The sequence below is a fragment of the Pinus tabuliformis genome, chromosome 2_2, assembly GCF_031772625.1.
Source record: "Pinus tabuliformis cultivar Carrire ecotype Pingquan chromosome 2_2, CPIR1, whole genome shotgun sequence".
Lineage (NCBI taxonomy): Eukaryota > Viridiplantae > Streptophyta > Pinopsida > Pinales > Pinaceae > Pinus > Pinus tabuliformis.
In genome coordinates this window covers 670,754,647-670,777,241 of record NC_142300.1, presented here as the reverse complement: position 1 = coordinate 670,777,241, position 22,595 = coordinate 670,754,647, and the positions used below count along the sequence as shown (strand labels likewise).

The 22,595-nt window shown below is 36.7% G+C and overlaps 1 protein-coding gene and 1 pseudogene across 1 annotated transcript; one reads left to right on the top strand and one right to left on the bottom strand.

Moving 5' to 3' along the window:
• Positions 1-2,458: 2,458 nt before the first annotated feature.
• Positions 2,459-7,141, bottom strand: LOC149194413 (chloride channel protein CLC-c-like; annotated as a pseudogene).
• A 3,195-nt stretch (positions 7,142-10,336) lies between these two features.
• Positions 10,337-11,545, top strand: LOC149194412 (uncharacterized). Its single transcript, XM_089407586.1, has one exon. The coding sequence runs from the start codon at positions 10,575-10,577 to the stop codon at positions 10,998-11,000; it is 426 nt and encodes a 141-aa protein (XP_089263712.1). The 5' UTR covers positions 10,337-10,574; the 3' UTR covers positions 11,001-11,545.
• Positions 11,546-22,595: the final 11,050 nt, after the last annotated feature.

The window sequence follows — 22,595 nt, the reverse complement described above, 5'->3', positions numbered from 1 at the left end:
CTGAACAACCAACCTATGTTCAATAGATCAAGGAGGGGGCTCATTCCCCTTGCGTTATTTCATATATTTGGATGATTTTTATGAAAGTCGAACAATGGTTATTGGGAAACATTCAATAGTAGATTGGGAATGGTGGTAAGGTAGAAATCAAATTGGATCCCATCAACAACTTTAATGGGGATCATACATTTTTTTTGTATTAAGCTTGGTAGGACTCTCTCATTTTCGATTTTACATGTCCATCATTCACCCTGCAACAGGGGAGGGTAGTACAAGATTCGAACCCAAGATCTCCGGTTGGGTAAGACTTCATTCCATGGCCATCACCGCTTGAGCTACCCCAGACGGACAATGGGGATCATACATTACATGAGGCTCTTTTTAAACATATTCACAATCCAAGAATCTACTATATTAACCAGATAGTGGTCAATTATGGCCTTCCACATCATTCTTGGATGAGGGCACTTGATATTGGTCTAGATGGAGAGCGTGCCATAGATTGGGAAAGGTATGTACAATACCTCACATTGGTTGGTATTGCAATAATGGATAAAGATGAAATTTTCTTTTGGGCTGGTAATTTGTAACAAGGATAGCTCTTGGCACAAGATGCATATTGGTATATCACTCCTCTACCCCCACATTCGAAGTCTTGCTGATGGTTCGAGAGAATATGGGATTGAAATATCCTTATAAATATCAAATGTTTTGGCTAGTTGGTTTGGAAAAACAGGGTACGTGTTAACGTGGGACAATCTATGTTATATGGTTTTGAGTGGTATGGGCGAATGCATATTATGTGGTGTTGATGAGGAGGATGTGGTCCATCTTTTTTTGAAGTGTGGTTTTGTGTTATCAATTTGGATTGGAGTGATGAACATATTAAAATTGCATGTGGATTGGATATCCACCTATGTGGAAGGTTGTCTACTGGATTGGATGTCAAACTATAAGGATTATCCCTCCCTTCCTTTTTATTATCTTGGGCATTTGTAGATGCCACAACTCCTATATCTTTGATAACTCCTTACCAAACATCAAAACTTCTTGTATTCGTATAGTTTCTTTCTTCAGTGAATCTTGGATTGTTCATAGTAAGTACTCAATGAGGAACATCATTCCTTTATCTTCTTTGGGTGGTTTCCCTATGGGGTTTTTTGATGGAGCCGCTAAAAACAATGTTTTTGGGTACAAGCATATATTGTTATAAACCTTGGATATCACTAATATTTCAACTAGAATGGGAGAATTGGTACAAATTCTCGTGTAAAGGTTATTGCCCTCTAGGGTGTCTTATTTTGTGTGTGATGGCTTGCTATTGAGTCGATGAAAGTGTTTGGTGACTCCATAGTGGTTGTGGAGTGGGCCTCCAAGTGGAAATCCTTCAATCCCCCACTATTGATTAACTAGTTATAAAGAATCAGGCTGATTATTGAACAATTTCAAAAGGTGTCTTTCTCACATATTCATAGGGAGTTGAATGGTAATTATGACTCTCTATCAAAGGAGGGGAACAAACATCTATTCAGTGAAATTGTTTACAACTACTTTGAAAATAACATTCTCTAAAGGTAGGGGAAAATTTACTTCACATAATGATGCTACTTGGGTAGATGGTTCTGAGTAACTTTTGAAGTCCAAGTGGATATTGTGGTGGTCACGCAGGTGGTGTGGAGTGGTCCTTTTGTGATTTAGATGCAACCATCATACTACACTTTTGGATGACTAGATCTCTTTTGAATTTATGCTGATAGATTCCACTCACATAATTATTTTCAGGTTAACATATATGGACAATCTATGGTATAGGATTTCTTTTTTCGTTTGAATATGGGATATGGGATGAAATTTTCTTTTTTCACGTGTTATTGATTCTAAACATGGAAATAGTTTCAAACACCTTTCATAGTGAACTAACTGTTGGTGAATCGATACTCGTTCGATTTGTGATTTGGTTGTAGCATTTTTTGAATTTATGTCTATATACCACCAAGCACGAATTGACTGATAGTGACCTTGTTGATGGGATGAACAAGTGTTAAGCTGCAACATTTTGCTGATTTATATGCATCATCTAGTGTATTTTCTAAACAAGAGCCACGAGGTGGCATGTCACTGTGTTTTTTTATATAGATGAATTTCGTGCATCATAACTCTTTTTTGTATATATAAGATTGTTTTATTACTTGATTTGGTATTGGTGAAACGGTGTTACACGGATGTCATATTTTTTTGGTAATGGATTTCCTCAAAATTTTATTAACCGTTCAATCTTCAATCACATAAAAAAAGTAACAACAATAAAAAAGATGAATTCAGTTCATCAAATTAAATTTGATTGTATGTATTAGTTCTAATGACATTGATGATTGTATGTATTAGTCCTAAATGCAAGCTTAGGAGGAATGTTTTGACTGGAAATCATTTCTAACTACATTTAGTGCATCAAGGTCCATCATAACATATTGATACCAATTAAAACGTTAAAGGGATCAACTACATACCCATTAATAAGATTATAAACTCTTAGGATCTTGTCCAAAAGGTAATTAAAAATCTTCCAATTAATCCCCCAATAATTCCAAGGATTATCATTGGCAGAAGATCAGTAGTCCGATAGGAAATTTTCACTGAGCTAATATCAAACATTATCAAACCACCCTTTCCAAAGAGCCCACATTTTCCTGTTTCACAGAAGTCTTTGAGTGCCCTCAAAACCACAACAACCACTGCTGCAGTGAAAAATGTTCTCCAAAGAAGAGCACTCCACCACCTGAAGAACAAAAAACTGTCAGAGCCTTTACCAACACAATTCAGTAACCTAATGCAATCGTGCAGTCTTCTGCTAAGAAGATGGACTAGACCCTTAGAATCATGAGAAATATGTTTGCTTAAAATTATGCCAAAGGTAATAATAGACTGAAAGCACTGAAATGATCAACACCCTAAACATTGCATAATCCAAGCACTTATGTCTAGAAACAATTTCCTCTTTAAGTATCTCCCCATGACTTCAACCTTGATGAAGCAAGTGAACATATTCTCGCTTTTAACACTCCATCAAGCCCCTCGATAACTATTTAAAGAAGTTACAAAACATTTAGCATTACCATGATGATACTTCTTCAAAGGCAAATAGAATGCCACCCACAGGGGCACGAAATGCGGTAGAAACTCCTGCAACAGAACCACATGTTATGAGATCACATCTATCTCTATCATTTTTTAAATACTGTAGCCATATCCATGTTGAATGGTACCGTTTGGAGACCGCCTGCCCCAACAGTGATGTTATGCATGCCCTAATATGCACAATAGGTCCCTCCTTACCTACAACTAAGGGACCAAAGATTGCGCAAATGCTACTTAAAATCTGCACATGAAAAAACTCCATTAACATTTCTTATTACATATCATTTTCTCAATGTGCTAATAATACAGAAATACAATAAAAAATTGAGTGATACATGTTAAATGAGGTATGATAGACTCTCAAGTGACACAAGCCTTAGTGTTCAAAAATAGAGAAGAAGGTTTCAAACTCATATAATCTAATCATGATTGTAGATAGATTAACCTTAGTGTTTAACCCAACACAAACTAGATTTTAAATTTCCCATGATATTGAGTTCTAAATCCTTGCAATAGAAATATTTGATAGGATCAAATACAGTTACCATAAGAGGCAACAACAAGAAAATGTTGGCCCCACAGTATTTAAGATTAGATAATGACAAGGAAGAAGCAGTCTCTCACTAATTGTTGCTATTGTGCACCACCCTTTGCCATCTAGAATGGATTTAAGGCAGTGAGGATTGCATATTTTACTTGATTTAGGATAATGAGGAGCTTAAATTTGTACAATGAGGATTATGATATATGAAGAATGATGAAGTGCCAGTACATCACTTAGGTCCCCCATTGTCAGGTACATATATACATGCATATTAGAGCCCACTTTGTGCCTGGACACAAAATGATATTAATCGATCTTTTAGCAAAAACTCACATTCCTTTACTTCCTTCTGCAACATTTTCAATCAAATGCTTGAAACGTGGTGGTTATCTAGAATTGGGGAGGACAAAAGAACTGGTGCAATATGATTAGGATGATATTTAGGAGTGCTTATAAATCAAGCTGGAACATGAGACTATTTTAATATGATAATATACAAGAGTTCATCTTCTCAAGCTGTTGTGGACTGCTTCACCCGAAACAGATTACATAAATAAATGGTATTTTAGGTGTGCATGTCATCAATGAAGCATAATGATTCTTTTCATTTCCTTGGGCTACTGTGATTTGCTTCCCTCAAAATTTCTATGTTATCAGTTAATGATGGAAATCATCAAAATTGATAGTGTTCTCTAAATGGCTTATAAGATTCCATGGGCACTCATATTACTGTGAATACTATGTCATCACTAACTTGTGTGCCAAATGATGTACACACTTGTTTTTAGCCAATCTAAGCTTCAACCCTCATCTTTATGCTTTTATCATGTTATCACTTACTAATGGAAATCATCAAAGTGGATAATGTTCTCTAAATGGCTTCTAGGATTCCATAAGCACTCATATCACAGTGAATACTATGTTAACTCTTACTTGTTTGCCAAATAATGTACACGCTTGTTTTTAGCTGATATGAGCTTCAACCCTCATCTTTATGCTCTGCTATTTTGGACATTTCAAGATTATTTAATTTAATTCGTATTAAGAACTGTGCCCAAAAATAGTTTTCGTTTGGTACTATTTGTGGCATAGGACAAAGTTTCAAGAATGCAGACTCCTCTTTGGGAACTACTATTTGAGTATTAGTGTGCCATATTATATTTATTGTTGCATATCGACTTATCATTGTCATATCCATAAATGCATACCTTCACTATCAGTGTGCTTGGAGACAGAATTCTTGGTATATCAGATCCATTCAAATAAGCTTTAACTTCTGGTATATCAGATCCGATAGCCACTGGAGCATATAAGCACAAAGTATTGTTGCAAATATAAATAGAACAAAATTAGATTTTGCATATACTCCAAATGCTAATGCATGCCTGCATTAAAACATTGCAACTTTGTCAATTCATCATGGTCCACTTTTAAGCTTAAAAAACTTTTAGTTGGGTTTAATTCGTTTGACTAGAAACAAGTATGTTTAACTAAAAATTGGTATAGAAAATACATAAACAATGAAACAAAAGAGTCAAGTCACATAGTGCAATAGGCAGGCACTTTTTTATTTATTTTATTTATTTTTATTTTTTTCACATAGGAAAATCTGGGCAGGTCAATCCCGAAGGGAATCTTTTAAAGCCCGTCGACCAAACTAGCAGGGCCTAACCCCAAGGGCATCGTGGAGAATTGACCCTCTGACCTCCCGATCAGCGAGGTACTTAACAATGGGGACTCGACCAGTTGAGCTAACCCTTATGGCTTAATAGGCAGGCATGTTATGCATGTAGAGATGTACCTTTTATGTAGCATGAAATTGTTGGTAATTGCTAGCTTGGTCCCAACAATGTTTTCAATTGCTAGATTGATGGTGAAGACAACAAGTCCAGTTAGAAGGCTAATTAAAAATGCCAGAGTCCATTTCAGAATGATGTACTGAAATATTTGAATTTGTGTGCGGCTACTCCAATCATGTTTGAAGAGATCACTTTCAATAATCGTGGATGATAAAAATAGGAAACCACCATCATCTTCAAGAATAATGGAATAATGTATATACTTGAGAAGTTAAACATTGAGTTTAGGCCTTGGGTACATCCACCACTAATATTGATTTTATATTATCAAGTAGGATGAATATCAAGCACTCTATGGTGTTCATCACCCTTAGATTGAAGTAACCAATAGAATGTTCTTCAATTAGATAACATGAGATAGCTCATATAACACGATCTCCACCATATTTGGCCACAACCCTAAGATTTGGTGTGCATCTAAAGATGGGTACGTCAACATTGGCGTTAGAGTTAGTCTATAAATTTAGGGGCAGAGGGCAGAGGGACTAGATTTGCAGTTCAAGATGGACCATGAATCTAAAAACATTAAAGTAAAAGCATAAATGACAACATATCATGGTAGATTTGAGCAATTTAGGTTGGCTTCAAAGTTCAAACCCATCGAAATTTAGCAGGGTGTCATGGTAGATCCGACCAAGTGAGGTTGGCTTCAAACCCATCGAAAGTCAGCAGGGTGTTTGCATTTTTCTTTTGGCCAACTCTTAACTATCAATGCATTCACTATGATTTTGTGTGTAATTTCCAAATAGAAACAAATGTTTAAGGTGTACATTGTATCTTATGATGATTGCAGGATTTGAACCACGCCACTGAACTAATGGAGAAAGATGAAATGATCTGTTATTTTCTGGCAAGCAAGTTTGGGATAATTTTCTATTTTACTCTATGAGAAAAAGTAAGAGAGTTGAATATATGAATGCATGCTAGAATCTTCAAGTTTAGTCCATAAATCCTGTGAAATTTTAACTCATGACCTTTATTTGACAATTGCTGCCCTTATCCACTTCTAAGTGGAACAAGTGTGTTGGGGGCTGGGGGGCAAGACTTGGAAATCCAAATGTAATGATGAAGTTTGAGTTCAGCAGGTTCTGACATTGGAATATAATGTGTTGGAACATAATCTAGAATTAGTGCATGTGATTACTTGAGGACTGAACTCATGAATTAAACGCCAATCTCTAGAACAAGGGATTTTGGTTGGCTATTCTCCTGCCATATAGCCATGGGGGAACCAACATTATGCCAAATACCATCAAAGAAATATCAATATGAAATATATTTCGAAAAATAAATCATGTGATTCTGCAGTTAAGATGTATGAGGCCATGGTCACATGATCAACATGGAAATGAAAATCCAGAAACAATAACCGCAAATTCAGACTTATAAGTTAGAGGGCGACATGCTCGTAGTTCAAGATCTTGATAGGACAAATGTTTGAACCCACAATGGCTAGTTGTGAGGTCACATTGGAAATGGATCGGCACAGCCTTTTCTTCTGTTGCTTCGACTTCGCTAATAATGGTTCACATATTCCAAACTTTGAAAGGGGATGTTCATCAGGCTCAGGCTCACAACCTGAATATTTTACTTCTCCTTCCATTCTCACTTCTTTGTTCATTTAACACCAACATTAATGGGTGAGGAGAAAAATAGATGTGGTCATTTGGGGCGGGAGACTGGGAATCACATCAAATAATGAATGAGTGATAGATAGAGTGACGAGAAGGAGAATGAATTAGCATTTTACGGTTCCCTATATGCATTGATTCAATAACTGCCCTGTTGGTTGTTGGTGTTGGAATGAGTGTTTTTTACAACTGATTTTGCCAATCTGTGACAACTGATTGATTGGTTACTATAGGTTGTGGTATTTCTCACCATTAACACAGGAAGAAGAGTATTATCAAGTAAAGGAAAGTATAATTAAGTTTGACAGGATTCATAATTAATCATCATATTATGCATTTAGATTCTAAGCGTGCATTTAGATTTTGCATTCATAGCCCCCACCAGATTGCTAGTGTCTCCTAAGGTCCTCTTATTGTTGTTTTTGGCTTGCAATGGCTTCTGGTTGGGAGCTGCCATTGCAGGACTTGCAATTTTGCATCCATAGCATTTAGAGAACACGACCCAGAAAACCTAATCTAGCCCTTCAAAGTCTTGGAAGTTTTCAAGATACACATTTACCCTTTGTTGCTGCAACTAGCTTGGTAACGTTGCACCTGTTGTCGATTTGGTAGTCCGGTTGTTCCTGCACTCAAAAGAACCCAACACAAAATCAGAAACATAATAATGTCGTTCTGTCACATTTCCCTAGATCAAACTAAAAGTTGAAAGCAAATTATCCTTACCTTGGAAAACATGATCATTTTGGGGTTGTTGGAATTTGGTAGTCCGGTTTGCTTCAATAGTTCTTCAATGTAGCAAAAGCAGGGTTACCCTGGTCTCACCAATACCAGAGATTCTCCCAAAACTCGTCTTGCCATATGAGATTGCTTACAAAATGAAAATCATAGGGTTATTTAATGAGCTCACATTCAAAATAATCACACATATAATGTAAAACAGACTACATCTAGGTCTTTAACAACCATAAAAGTTGATCTTCTAATAATAGTATCTCTAACTCATTTCCATTTTATAAAAAGCCAACTAAATATCATTAGAGAAAGAGAAATCTACCTTATCCATTTTATAGAAAGCCAACTAAATATCATTAGACACAGAGAAATCTACCATATCCATGGTAGGGCAGAGGACAAACCTAATAAGTCCAATATTCATGGTAAGGTAGAGGAAAAACCTAATAACCATAGCAGGGTAGAGGAAAAACATAATAACCATGGCATGGCAGATGAAAAACCTGTGTTGTCTTCCATTATGATGAGTCAAATTTGAATCATAATTACCAAATTCGGTTGAGTTAAGTAAAAGAGTTTGAAAATTTGACAGTTTGATTTGATTCAACCACTAATACATTGATTCAACCACTAATACTTCAAATTTGTATTAGTTGAGTAAACTAGTTTATCAAGTAGTCCTCCATTTCATGGAACAAATACTGCTTAAATCTTACCTCCTCCATGGCTACTAGATAAAGAAGCTTTGGCTTGTCTCCCACCATAAAATGTGCGCCGCTGCAACTAACTTTTGCTCCATTTTGTGTAATTTCAAACACTTTTTTCAGAGCTCGGGTACATTTTTTGGCCCATTGTTGGCGACAAAGCAAAAGTGCAATAGCCACATGAATTTCGATAGGCCTTGGTTAAAGGTAGGAAAACTTTCAGCAAAAATGTCATCACATTGACATCCAACCTCACATACTTCACAACACTCGCAGTTACCATGAGTAAATCAAGTAGAGCATTGCTGATTTCCCATAGCAAATCTTCTGTTGAATAATCCCCCAACGTGTCGTCTGCAAGTTTTTCAACTGTCTTCGGCTCAAATCTTTTGAACGAAGCAGAACTCATGCATATTGTTCTTGCTCTTGAACATTTTGGGAAGGGAAACAATCCAAATAAATGTTCAAATGGACATTTGAGTCAAATTTTTAAACCATATAAATGCAGGCGAGCTTTGAAATATTATGGGGACAAGATTGGAGCTGAAAGATGGAAAGATAGAGCTGAAAGATGAAAGAGACATTTAATTCATATTCATTAAATGTGTGCATGTCACTGATGGATGACTAATCGACTTGCATCATTTGCTGACGAACCCGATGGAGTAGTCGCATTCACAATATCTCTCGTACAAATATTCCGTACACAGAATCCTTAAGCGCTAACGACATCCCTCAAACCATGTGCCAGGCATGCCGTGAAACAGTGATGTTAGCGAAATTTATATAGAAAACAAAGGTTAACATTAAAAAACTTTAATTTTTTTTGTGTACGGAAAAAAAACTAATACCTCTTCATCGACACTAGGTGTCACATAGTGACATAACAATTATAATATTTTTCTAATTTAACTATATAAACAATAAACTATTATCTCATAATAGATCACAAGTTATAATATTTTGTAGAATATAAAATTATGAATGATTTTTGAGCTAAGACTTTTGTGATCCATAATATTATTAATAACATCTTCTGGAGAAAATCACATAAAAAATATTTTTATCTACCCATTTCGAACCATCTAGTGTGATTTATTTTCTTAATGGTTCGAAACACGTCAATAAAAATATTTTTTAAATAATGTAAACAACTTTTATATAATATAAAAATGGTTGGTTTTTTGCTTTTCATTTTTGGTTTTTTGGTTTCCATATAGATTCGCAAACACTTTTACCTAAATAAAAGTGAATTAGCAAACATTTTTATCTAAAATATTTTCTAATAAGAATTATTTTCTTCTTATGATTTTATATTATGTATTTTTAACGCATTCATCCTTTAACCTTTTTTTTATTATATATAATATGATTTATTGCTTTGAGAATTTTTATAATTTCCTTTTACATCTTTTTATGTGTAGAATATTACTTATTAAAATAAATAATAATATCATAGCCTTTTTATTGGATTAAAGTAAATTTTTTATGAGAATAAATAGGTAGTTATATTTTATATATATTTTTGGGCCAATTTTTAATCAATAGTTTATTTATTATTTAATTAAAATTAATAATAATAATATAAATTTTTATATATATATAAATTTTTTATATTATTAATTTTATTGTTTAAAAAAATTTAAATTTAAATCCATCCTTGATGTGATTTCTCGAAAAAAAAAATTGCCTTCACAATTATTTTGAAAACAGTGTGCTCGACAAAATTTGACAGTACACAGTACAGTGGAAAATTCACCAAACGAAACAACATTGATATTCACGAGGTACAGTGCAGTCCGTGCTTAATCCCTATCTAGCAGCCGTGGTTTCAAACGCAGAATCTGATAAAATTGCCAGAAAAGTCATTTCCAAGCCACAGCCTAACCACGTATGTCATATTAAAAAACCCTGGGGTTTTATTGTTATCTGAAAAAAATTTGGTGGGGCTTGTTAAAGATGTTGAGGGATGGGCCTTGAAAAGGGGTCTAAGGCGTTCGCTCGCGCTTTTCTTCAGCAGAGTATGCTGAAAAGGGCCACGGTCAAGGTGAAGTTGGGAAATTTGAGAGAATTAGGGTTTACAAAGGAGGAAGTTGGGATTCTCGTTAAGAAGTCGCCTCAGCTTCTGGGGACGTCCAAGTATAAACTGCGGCGGAATCTCAAGTTTCTTCTTGAGGAATGGAAGCTTCCTTGCAATGCTATTTTGGGTTGCCCGGCGGCTCTGCTGTGTAGCACCGAGGAGAGACTGAAGCCGAGGCTCAATGCTGTCAGGGCCTTAATGAAGACGAACAAGTCTTCAGTGGAAGCTATGAGCTATCCTTCAGGGTCCTATATCACCATGTCGAATGAGGATTTTCATCCTAAAGTGGTGAGCAGGATACCAGTGCCGGCATAGGAGAGGGATGAAAACCCATTGTAAAGGCTGGGATTGGACTGGTTACTGAGGTCTGGTGGGAGTTCAACTGAAGCGCGATGCTCCGAGGTTTTGAACCTGCGAAGTAGTGATCATTTGCTGCATTAATGGCGAATATTTGAAACTTCTATTTTTGCCCATAGGTATGGCAAGATGCACATAATTGCAGATAAAGAGAAACTACATCATGCTGTGTACTAAGGTTAGGACAGTGAAGAATGGTGCCATTTTGAAGACGATTGTTCTATGATTGTATTGGTTGCCTATTTGCAGGTATTTAAAAAGCATTTTCACTTTATTTTTCATTTGCGTTTGTTGATTGTATATATTTGTTGTGGATGAAAAAGAGGCCCTCAACTGCAGCAAGGAGATTAGATCTTTTGTTACAGTGGGTAGGTTCGCAAAGGAGCCCTGTTTTGGCTTTGTAGGTGAGCACCATTTTCGGTCTGTGTAGTGGATAACCGTCAACCTATTGTATGAGTATTGGTCAACATGGCCATTGCTAATGTATATCTTCTATCATCTCATGGGTATGTTTTCTATGACCTTCCTTGTTTCGGCGAGCAATCAATTTGGTTAGTCGATCGTTAACGAAAATACAATGTATGTTACTTGGTCACTTGTTACGCCGAAGGTGTTAGGCTTCGTCTTCTGTCCAGGGCTTATAGACTATCACACATGTTATTTCATGTTTCGTTTATATTTCATCTATCAAGTTCAATCGATTCTGATCGATTCTGTCTTGGTCATACCTTCATCGTAGATGCTGTCACCGCCTTGATTGCCCTCTTTGCCAAACCCTGTCCCTCTCAATCGCTTGTGTTCGTGCTGTTTTGTCAAATGCCGCCCGTTAAATCAAATGCCCTGTCTCCATATCTGAGTGTGCGGATTTGAATACAAGGCCGATCTGCATTACCTAGTCAATGTTGATCGCTGGCTTCAGCCTGCTTTTTCTTTTCTACTCTTTTACCTCGGATCAGTGTATCTCTCACAATTTGAACATCGATCACAGGGTTTGAGAGCCTTGGAAAATTTTGAAACTCCAGTTTTCACATTTCCCTGTCTCTGTGTACTATTGCCGCGCATTTTGTAGCTTCAGTTTTTACATTTCCCTCATCGAAGTGTATTACTGTGGAGGATTTTCCCATCTGTGTATTATGTTGTGGCTTTGCTTCCCATATTCTTCCTTTTACGGATATACAGGAATTGGGGTTTGAATATTTTCTGTTATTAGGTAATCATCTGTATCCCTCCCCCGCCGTTCAGAATTGGGCCATTTCTCATTGAACGGCGAGAACAACAAGCACGATCCACAAATGATTTGATTTCTTTCCGATCACCCGGTATTGATAGAATTGTGGCAGGCTCTGCATTGATTTGCTGGCACCCCTACCTTTATATTAGCGCCCCCTAGCTAAGACCTTTGCAAGCAAAGACGGATAAGAAATAGACATCGTTGTTGTGAGGAGTACCTTTCGAACCAAACGAAGTAAATAGATGTTCCGCTCTCCTTCCTTCGGTGTTTGGGGCACTGTCTGCAGGAGCCAGTGTAGACACCAGTCTGTCACTATGCATTCCCCCCTGTTAGATGTAATGGTAAGGATTGTACAGGATGAACTATTACACAAACACAACTTACATGAACTAAATTATTTTATTTTTAACCCTTTGTTGTGTATATCTTTTTGGGTGAATTTGATTTAAAATTAGGTTAAAATTTGTTAAAATGGTAAATTTAAGGTATTAAATGTTTACAGACTTACTAAGTGTTATTTGAGGGGTTTTGAATTTGTTTATACATTTAAAAAAATGAAAGCAATCTAACCAAGAATTATATTTTCCAATTCCAATTATTTTTTTGTTTGTTTGTTAGTTAATGTGAGTTTTGAGATGACTGTCAGGCTTAATTTGTGGTTTGAGTAGCTGTGACTGAGGGGCATCTAAATGGTCAAAATCACCTAAGGATCGCATCCAGCTTGGGCTGCACTAGCACTTAGCATGGCTGGATTTTTGCCCACAGGGTTTCGAAATGGTGACCTTTTCACCACAGAGTGCCTTAACAAAACACCCTCATCACCATCTATTCTTATGTCTTGTGTGGGCTATTTTCCAATTCCAATTCCAGTTATAATTATATTTCCGAATTCAACTATAAAAACAAAAAAATGGAAAACAAGTAGACTTCTTTGTATTATTCTATTCTTCATTTTCATCTTTATTTGTTGTGTACCTCTGAAACCAAGGTATAATTCAGTTTTATATCTTATCCTATTCACTGTTGATAAACACTACTGAAATAATAAAATTAATACTCCAGCGAGAATTGCCACTTTGCATTATACAGATTGTGGTTCTATGTCTAGCCAGGTTGGTAGTCAATCTTATTTAGGGCTAGGCTTACTAGCTGGCTGTCACCTTGGTTTATAAACTTAAATTCTATGCAAGGTTGTAGTGTCAACGTTGCTTTTTCATTATTTTTAAAACTCACTTGTACCTTACATTAGGCCTAAACACTATTCTACTAATTTATATGCATGAAAGAGTCTGTATGGAATCCATAACCGTAACTAATAGTTTTTGAAGGTTGGAGTAGTAGAATATATGTACAGGGGTTTGGAGGAGACTTTTGAATAAGAGACCTCAAGTTTTTAGGATCTTGGTATCAAGCTAACTTGTTTTATTATCATGGGTAGCCCTATAGTCTTGTCCCTCAGTAAAATTTAACCTCTAAATTTTGGGATGGATTGTTGTGGTCATTTTATCCATGGAATACCAAAATGTCAAATCACCTTAAAATGACATAAAATAAGAGAAAGGTTTATTGGTTGGTGAATGTTTGGATTTGATTTTAAAAGACACTGATAACTTATTGGGATGTTATATGTCAAAATAAGGAATCATTTTACCCTTCACTCTTGAACTTTTGACCAAAAACTTAATGTGATGTGAATTCTTAAATTCATAAGCTTTCTGCTCAGAGGTTTAACTGACAGTCATGATTGTTTCGTCTCAACAAATTAACAAGTTTCAGATTTGTCTAAAAATATCACTATTTGTAATGTAAATGTTAGGACATATAATAGGTTGGTAGTATAAGTAGGATCATGATGGCAGGCTATCTCAAGGCATCAACGCACTTTCACTTGCAGCTGTTGTTGCGTTGTTTGAAATGAAGGAGAGAGTACACACAGGGTCGAGTGTGATTTGGTATAGGTTTGAATACCACCTTGGTATTATTATCTTATTACTGGAATCTTGTTCCTCTTTGTTGTTTACATGCTTTGAGATTTTGTTACCCTTAAGTTTTAGGCAGCCTTGTATAGTCTTAGGTAGGAAGCACAGAGCCCTTTGCATTTCGTCTCTGACAAACATTAATAATGCATGAGGTAGAGAGGCAATCAGGGAGAATACTAGTTTGCAAGGGTTTTGGTTTTTCTTGCCTATGCATTTTTTATTGGCTTTTGTGATCACTGCATCGCCTTTGTCCTTGGATAAGAGGGCTTTCCTCTAGTTGAAGAAATCGATAAGCCGAGATCTTATTTGTGTTCTCTTTGATTGGAATGAAAATGACAACTACCCTTGCTCACAGAGTGGGCTTACAAGTGATGGCTTGAGAAGAGTTGTGGGATTCAACATTAGTAATAACAGGGGATGGGAATAACAACCTTGTTGAGCCTTGCTCTAGGTTATTGCACTTTGCCACATTTGGAATAGAATCTTCAACAAATTGTTCAAGAGCTGGGATTTTTCCAAAATCGATTCCTCCAACTGACTCGTCTTCTACTTCATGACTTTGTGGTAAAAAAGAGAGTATTATGGATCCTTCGATTGGGTACTGAGAAGGAAATCAGGTGGCTTGCATGTTTACACATAAATTGTCTCTGTTTGTTGGAAGTTTGACAAAGTTGCGCATTTTATTGTTGCCTTATAATGGAATCTCTGGAGAGGTTCCAATAGAGATCGAAAAACTAAGGGCTCTAGAAGTACTTTAACTTCAAGACAATTCTTTTATTGGCCAAATTCTGTCAGTTTTGAAGGAATAGAGTACCTTATGTGTGCTCACCCTTGGGTATATTTTCTTACTGGAAGCTTTCTTATGGAGCTTGGCAGATGTCACAAATTACAAATATTAAATCTAGCAGGAAACATGCTAAATTTGTCAATTACTCCAAGTCTTGGGGATCTTATGGAGCTGAAATTCTTATCTTTGTCTATTAATCAACTCTGTGGAATGATAGAAGTTGATCTATTGAGAAGCTAGTAATCCCTAGAGTATTTCCATCTATCGAGCAACTCATTGATTGGTGAAATTCCTGCACAATCGGGGATTTGTACTAGACTTTGTTTCATTTCCCTGTTTTCAAATATTTTAGATGGAGGTATCCCACTAGGGATTGGAAAGCTTTTCATGCTTGAAATGCTAGATGTTTAAAGGAACTCCCTCACTCATGAGATTCCAAAGGAGCTGGGCAATTTCCATTAGCTTTTCATAGTTGTGCTCACAAATCCACTCGAATACACTCCTGGCAAAAATTATATTGATTCTAAGCCTTACAATGGCCTATCAAATAGTGACAAAGGAGAGTTCAACTATTTTCAAAGAGATATTCCTGCCAATCTTGTCACACATCCTCGACTTAAGATTATTTGGGCTCCACAAACAACTCTAAATGGTCCCTCCCCTGAGGCTTGGGTGAATATAATTAGCCTGGAGATCCTTAATTTGAATTAAAATCTTTTGACTGGTTGAATTCCTACAATTTTAGGTTAAAATTTGAAGTAGTCCTCAAAAGGCTCAAAGAATTTAAGGACTTAACCACAGAATAATTCCAAAAACCTTCATGGATCTGCCTTCCTAATGCCCTTAACAGTGATTGTAGAAGATTCAAAAGGGTGCCAATGTTTTTAGCCCTAATTTGTTAGTTTTTGTAGCATCAGATGTGATCTAGCCACAAAATTTGGTGGAGAGGCTAGAATACATGAGATCTCCAAAACCCAGAAATCATTTTTGAAAATTCTGCTTAGAAATATTCTCAGTGGCAGTGACACAGCGTAGAAGATAGAGCCAGATGGTGACTAGTAGGTGAAAGAGGAGGGTAGTAGCATTTTGAGAGGAAGGTTTCCAGTTCCAAGAAGAGGCAAAGGAAGGAACGCTGAAATCCTCACAATGCCAGCGTGACGCAGGAGGCTCAGTGTAGAGGCTAGGGAGGTAATTTCGAAGGCAGAAATTAGCTATGGGGTGAGAGAAAATTCTCACAATAATTTTGCCAGTATTTTCCTCAGATTAGATTGCCAGTTGAGCATCTAAATTATTGTACTCAGAATTGTTGTTGAAGAATAATAATAAAACCCTCATATGTTGCACCGTTTTCCTGCATTGGGTTTTTTGGGGACAATAAAAAGATGTATCAAAATTCATGTGTGTGTGCTAGAATTCCTCAGTTTTCAGTGTTCTATTTTCCGCAGTAATTTTATGGTGAAAATTGCAGTTGTGATTTTATTCGTTGTTTGTCGTAGCAAATAAATTGCGTAGTTAAATTTTTAGTTAGAAGAATAATTTCCAATTACTGCAATAGATAAAAATTTCACATAATTGGGGGCTGAAACAATCTTACTATGTCGCCAAAAACCAATGTGGATATGCCTCCGATTTGTGTATGAATATGTACTCGAATGAATCCAAAAATGTCCCAAGATAACATCATTGTTTTTCCATTTGTAATACCAGAGGATATGCTTTAGATTGAGGCCTAATTAATCCATGAAAGAGGCTGTGAATGTTTTAGATAGACCTCATTTATGCTCAAAATTTCCCCTCACACTTTGGTATGCGGGTGCACTTAATTTCATTCAATTGAATCTCCAAAAAGCATCACAATTGTGTAGCCAAGGGAAGGCATCACAAACTAGCCACGATAGACACAATATGCCACTAATTGATGCCCTAAGAGGGTCGAAGCATGTTTAAATAGGTTGCTCAAGAGTAACATAGTTTGCCACAATAATAGTCTACAATTTTGCACGAAACTTCCATAGATTAGCCACAAGGGAATGCAAATGTTAATCCTCAGAAGAGGAGTGATCTTTAAGGTCCAACGAAGCCCTTTAATCCCAAAAGAAAACAAAAATATCCCACAAATAAACTCATGTGCTTTTAGCGAATATTCTTCATCTGAAGAAAAAGAAACAAGTGCCAACACCACTGTAAATTTGGGCCACCTTAAATCAACTTGGATACACTCCTGGCAAAAATTATGCTGATTCTAAGCCTTATGATGGCCTATTAAATAGTGACAAAGGAGAGTTCAACTATTTTCAAAGAGATATTCTTGCCAATTTTGTCACACTTCCCCGGCTTAAGATTATTTGAGCTCCGCGGGCAACTCTAAATGGTCCCTTCCCCAAGGCTTGGGGTGAATGTAGTAGCTTGGAGATCCTTAATTTGCGTTAAAATATTTTGACTGGTCGAATTCCTACAATTTTGGGTTAAAATTTGAAGTAGTCCTCAAAAGGCTCAAAGAATTAAAGGACTTAACCATAGAATAATGCCAAAAACCTTAACGGATTTTCCTTCCCAATGCCCTTAACAATGATTGCAGAAGATTCAAAAGGGTGCCAATGATTTGTGCCCTAATTGGGGGTTGAATTAATCCTAGTGTGTCGCCAAAAACCAACGTGGATATGCCTAAGATTTGTGTATGAATGTGTACTCGAATGAATCCAAAAATGTCTCAAGATAACATCATTGTTTTTCCATTTGTAATACTAGAGGATATGCTTCAGATTGAGGCCTAATTAATCCATGAAGGAGGTCGTAAAGGCTTTAGATGGACCTCATTTATGCTCAAGATTTCCCCTCAGACTTTGGTATGTAGGGGCACTAAATTTGATTCAATTGAATCTCAAAAAAGCATTACAGTTGTGTAGCCAAGGGAAGGCTGGGTAGGCATCACAAGCCAGCCACAGAATGCCACCAATTGATGCCCTAAGAGGGTCGAAGCATGTTTAAACAGGTTTCTCAAGAGTAACACGGTTTGCCACAAACATAGTCCAAGAATTTTGCACGAAACTTCCACAGATTAGCCACAGGGGAATGTCAAGGTTAATCCTTAGAAGAGGAGTGATCTTTAAGGTCCAACGAAGCCCTTTTATCCCAAAAAAAAGCAAAAATATCCCACAAATAACCTCTTGAGCTTCTAGTGAATAATCTTGATTAAAAGAAAAAGAAACAAGTGCCAACACCACTGTAAATTCGGACCACCTTAAAGATAAGTCATTGCTCCACATGGCTGAAATGATTTCAAAGATAATTCACTTGAGAATGGCATAGAAGTTGTATATTTGGAGGACTAGAATGCCTTGTGCCTTTGAGCCTTGTATAAAGGCTGAGGTGCTTTCATGGGGGGCAGTCTGACTTGAAATGTTGAGGGATTTCAAATTTAAATTTTCATTTTTAGAGCCAAAGGTTAACTCCCTTTTTGGAGGCCTACTTGCATTTGGAGGGATCCATTTAATTTTGAATTGACTTGGAGCCAAAACCCCACAAACCAAATTAATTGATTTGATCACAAAGTAGTTAATTTAATTCCTCAATGAAATTCCACCTTGTTTTCAATATTCTAACCAATGATGAGCTGCCACATCATCTCATTTGGGACCTTGACCACAAGAAGGGGGCTTCAATCTTTGATGGGGCATATCTCCTCAACCGTGAGGAGCCTTGTGGCATGCCACATACAGTTAGAATCGGCATGACGAGGAGCATCAATTGATGAAGGTCTCCAGAGCAAATCCATTGATCTTCACCCTGAAAAACTTCAACAAGTGCATGGCTTCTAGGGTTTCGTTCCTTCCTTCCAAGCCTTTTTGTCTTTTGGAATTTCCAACTATTGTAATCCATGACGTATATTAAGAGGGTTCAAGACTGATGTTGGCATCAATGACAACACCATTCAACATTATATTCATATTGTTATATTGGGGTTGTTGACTAGACCCTTCAATGATAATTGTACCATTTTTTCTCCCATATATATACAGTAAGGAGACCTAGTTTTATAAGCATCTTATTTTGTACATTTTTTCTATTGCAAAAGGAGATTTCCCCCTTGAGGCTTATCTTTCATTCTTATATCTGTTTCTAAAAACACAAAGTTACTTCTTTCTTTATTTTTAAGCTATTTTGATGTTTTTTTCCTAACACAAACTTGTATCACTCTCACTAGCCTTGTTTGATCACATGCTTCCCATATTCCTTGACAACTCCGTTTGATTCTTCCCATGCTCCCATTCAGTTTGTAATTTCCATTTCTGTTCTAACTCCTGTCTACGTTTGTTATTTCCATTTGATATCTATGAGTTTCTTGATTGGTGTTTTCTCCTTTTCTTGATTGGTGTTTTGCATTATGGATCGATGTTTTTTACTTCCATTTGAAATATGAGTGTTTTTTTCATTACTTTCATTTTTAAGTTGATTTAGATCAATGTTTGTAGTTTTCTTTAGAAATATGTGTTATCACAAAATCACTACTGAGGGCTGCAACCAAGCAAGATTTCATGTAACTCTTTCAACCAGACTTTAGATCAAAGATTAGCCTCTTTGATCAGAGAGGGCTCTCTCACAAACTCTTGATAAAAATCCTTCACTACAACAGATGGCTAACTCTTTACTCATTCATGAAAACAAAAGCTGGTTGGATACATATCAAACTGGTCCTCATTGGGCTATGGAGTCTCATACACTAAGTAAACAAGAAAAACATAGTCATTTCATGGAAGTCAAGGCTCTTTGCATTAAATGTTCAAACATACTCCATAAAAACCACAGCTTGCCAAACACACAGGAAGTCAGAGCATAAGATATGAATTCTGAGTGATTGTGTTACAACAAGGCTGTAAAAGAACATATAATATAAAACACCACCATTATATTTGAACACAATAATCCATCGAGAATCTTGAGAAGAAATCAACACTGTTTTACTATTACTGTAACAAGTCTTACAATGGCCCAAATAACTCTGTTTTTGTATAAAATGTCCAACCTCTTCTACATCTAACATTGATCCATATATAGGCAAGCAAACTTAACCACCTCGAGCTTCCTCCTCCAGCATGAGGGGAGCCTCGAAGGTGGCTATTGACTATCCCTATCTAGTGCATAACTAACTTATTAATTACATAATGGCTAAACTGAAATTACAAATGGTTTTCATTTAATCAAAATCCACAATCTTTGCTCCTCGTAGCATGATGCTTTTCTGGCTCTTGACACATGTCCTTTTGCTGCTTGGGTTAAGATGGCTGAGCTACAGATGCAATGAATGCTGACTTTGGATGCTTGAAAGCGCTGATGGCTCATTAATTGACCAAAAGATGTACTCCTATTTTAACGGTCTCTGTCTCCCAACATTCTCTGAAAGTTCAGCAACATGTCTCAGCTCTTTTAATAACCCCAAGTATGGAATGCTGCCATGTTTTTGATGTGCTGTAAGTGATATTAATAGACAGGTGTTTCTCTTCCTCAACTCCCGCTCACAGTATCACACTAGCTGCTCTGCGCTTTAAAATCATCACCTACAGCAGTTTCGTAGCGCGCTACGAAACTGCTGTGTGATTTAAAAAAAAAAAAAACACAGTCTACCTCTCATTCAAACCAAACTTATTATTGTTTGCGTTGAAGCAGGTACATTTCCAGTGTGATTCTCACTAATGCAAGTAACAACAATGAGCCTAATATCTTTGTTTTGGTGCCTTAGAAGCTCCGGCTTTACCAACGCACTCAGGAATGGAATCACTGCATCCTGCATTATCTCAGAAAGTTACTGTTCCACCATAGATAACTGGTCCTCCACTTTCTGACTACTCCTCATTCCAACAAATGAACAACAATTTGCAAGTAATCCTGTTTAGCTGCCAGGCTTCAATGTCAATAGCTTTTCCTAAAAAACTCAAACAGCATGCCCGGATTCCTCTGCTTTCTGGAGATACTTTGGCTGGAACATAGTTTACTAGTTTAGCATTTAGTCCCAGCTCTCTTTCCTCAGTCTTCCAACTCGATCTGAAACACCTACAAGCAAATCATCAAAGTTTTCCAAAGAGGATGAGGATGAAACATTTGTAAATTCATTGTTTGCTATGTCTAGCTCCTGAAAGAGGAACAATAGAAAATCTTTCTAGGAATATAGTTTTTCTTGGGCAAACTTATATTCTGCTTCTTGAGATTTTGTTTTTTAGGCCATGAAGAGCTTGGTTAATTTTATTCTCAAATTTCAGAGCCGTGATATGAACCGGTGAATTAAGTAGACCCGAGGATCCATTTGTTTCTTCTGGAAGCAACCTCGATCTTCTCTGTAATATATCATGAACAAATGAACTTCCTTTCTGAGAAGTCACATCAGGTAGAGTATTTGCTGCTTGGAAGAGATCATAAGGTTGGGTACGAGTTGCAAATGAATCGCCAAATGGAGATTCACTTGTTTTGTTGTCTTGATCTCTAGGGTTTGCAAGAGATACAAGGTCAATATTTAGAGGCTCCACCTGATAGTTAACCTTTTGAATAGTATTGTCTTCATCAACTGTTATTGAATTTTGACGTGACTCTGCAATATTTGCCAGATTCATTCCAATGCGAAGCTTCTTTAGAGATAACTCTATATTATTCTGCAGGCTTCTCCCCACAATCTGCCTTGTACCCTGTATGATACGTAAAGCCAGACACAAATTCTTCTCTCGGCCTTTTCTTCTTTAATTGATCTGCCATATTTCGCAAGGGGTGGAAGCGTTTAATTGAGGATGAAGCTCTCTCTATCATGCCGCCTCCTAAAGCAACTTAAATAATACGAACACCTTTCCGGCAACCATAAGCAAATTTTGACCATGTGTCTCTGTCTTTCATCGGTGGCAGAGCTAATGAACGAACAGCTAATATCTTCGTTTGCCACATCTCTATCCCGGTGTCATTAATCATGGCGACCCTGTGGCAATCAAATTCTTATAAAAAACCACTTGACACTTGGCTTTTAATCACTGCATTCCATAAGAGAAACTTCTAATGCTGATATTGTCAAACAATTTATGCGCATTCTCCATGCTAGTTCATGGACATGGCAATATATAGCATCCATACGCGCCGCTTTTTACATCTCTCCATCTAACAACTGTACTTCTTAAAACATCTAAAACTTGTGGAGATACAACAACTCCCGGAGTTTTTAGTCTACCACGGACTGTCGTCACAGGTAGTTGCTGGCATTGGGATGCAGATTTGAAAATGAAACTCACCACAACAGCAAAGGGTTTGTCATTTGTATCCATCAGCAACTCCAGAACTTGAAACGGAATGTGTTCCTGGATACCATTCCCAATTTGTAGCTTACTTAACGCGGCATGAACAAGTAACCACAGCTCAAGCTCTGTATCTGGTTTTTGAAGTCGATCCAATAATGCTTAAGCAACCAATGAATGTTCTGAAATGACTATCAACTTCGTCACCAAAGCAATAATATCTGGTTGCAAATGTTTTGGAGCCTTATCTAAAACAAGAGCAATTTTCTGAGTTGATTGTGGCCTCTGTCT

Bases quoted from the DNA above. Each gene is read 5' to 3' on its own strand.
- LOC149194412 (XM_089407586.1), top strand. From the start codon at position 10,575: ATGGGCCTTGAAAAGGGGTCTAAGGCGTTCGCTCGCGCTTTTCTTCAG.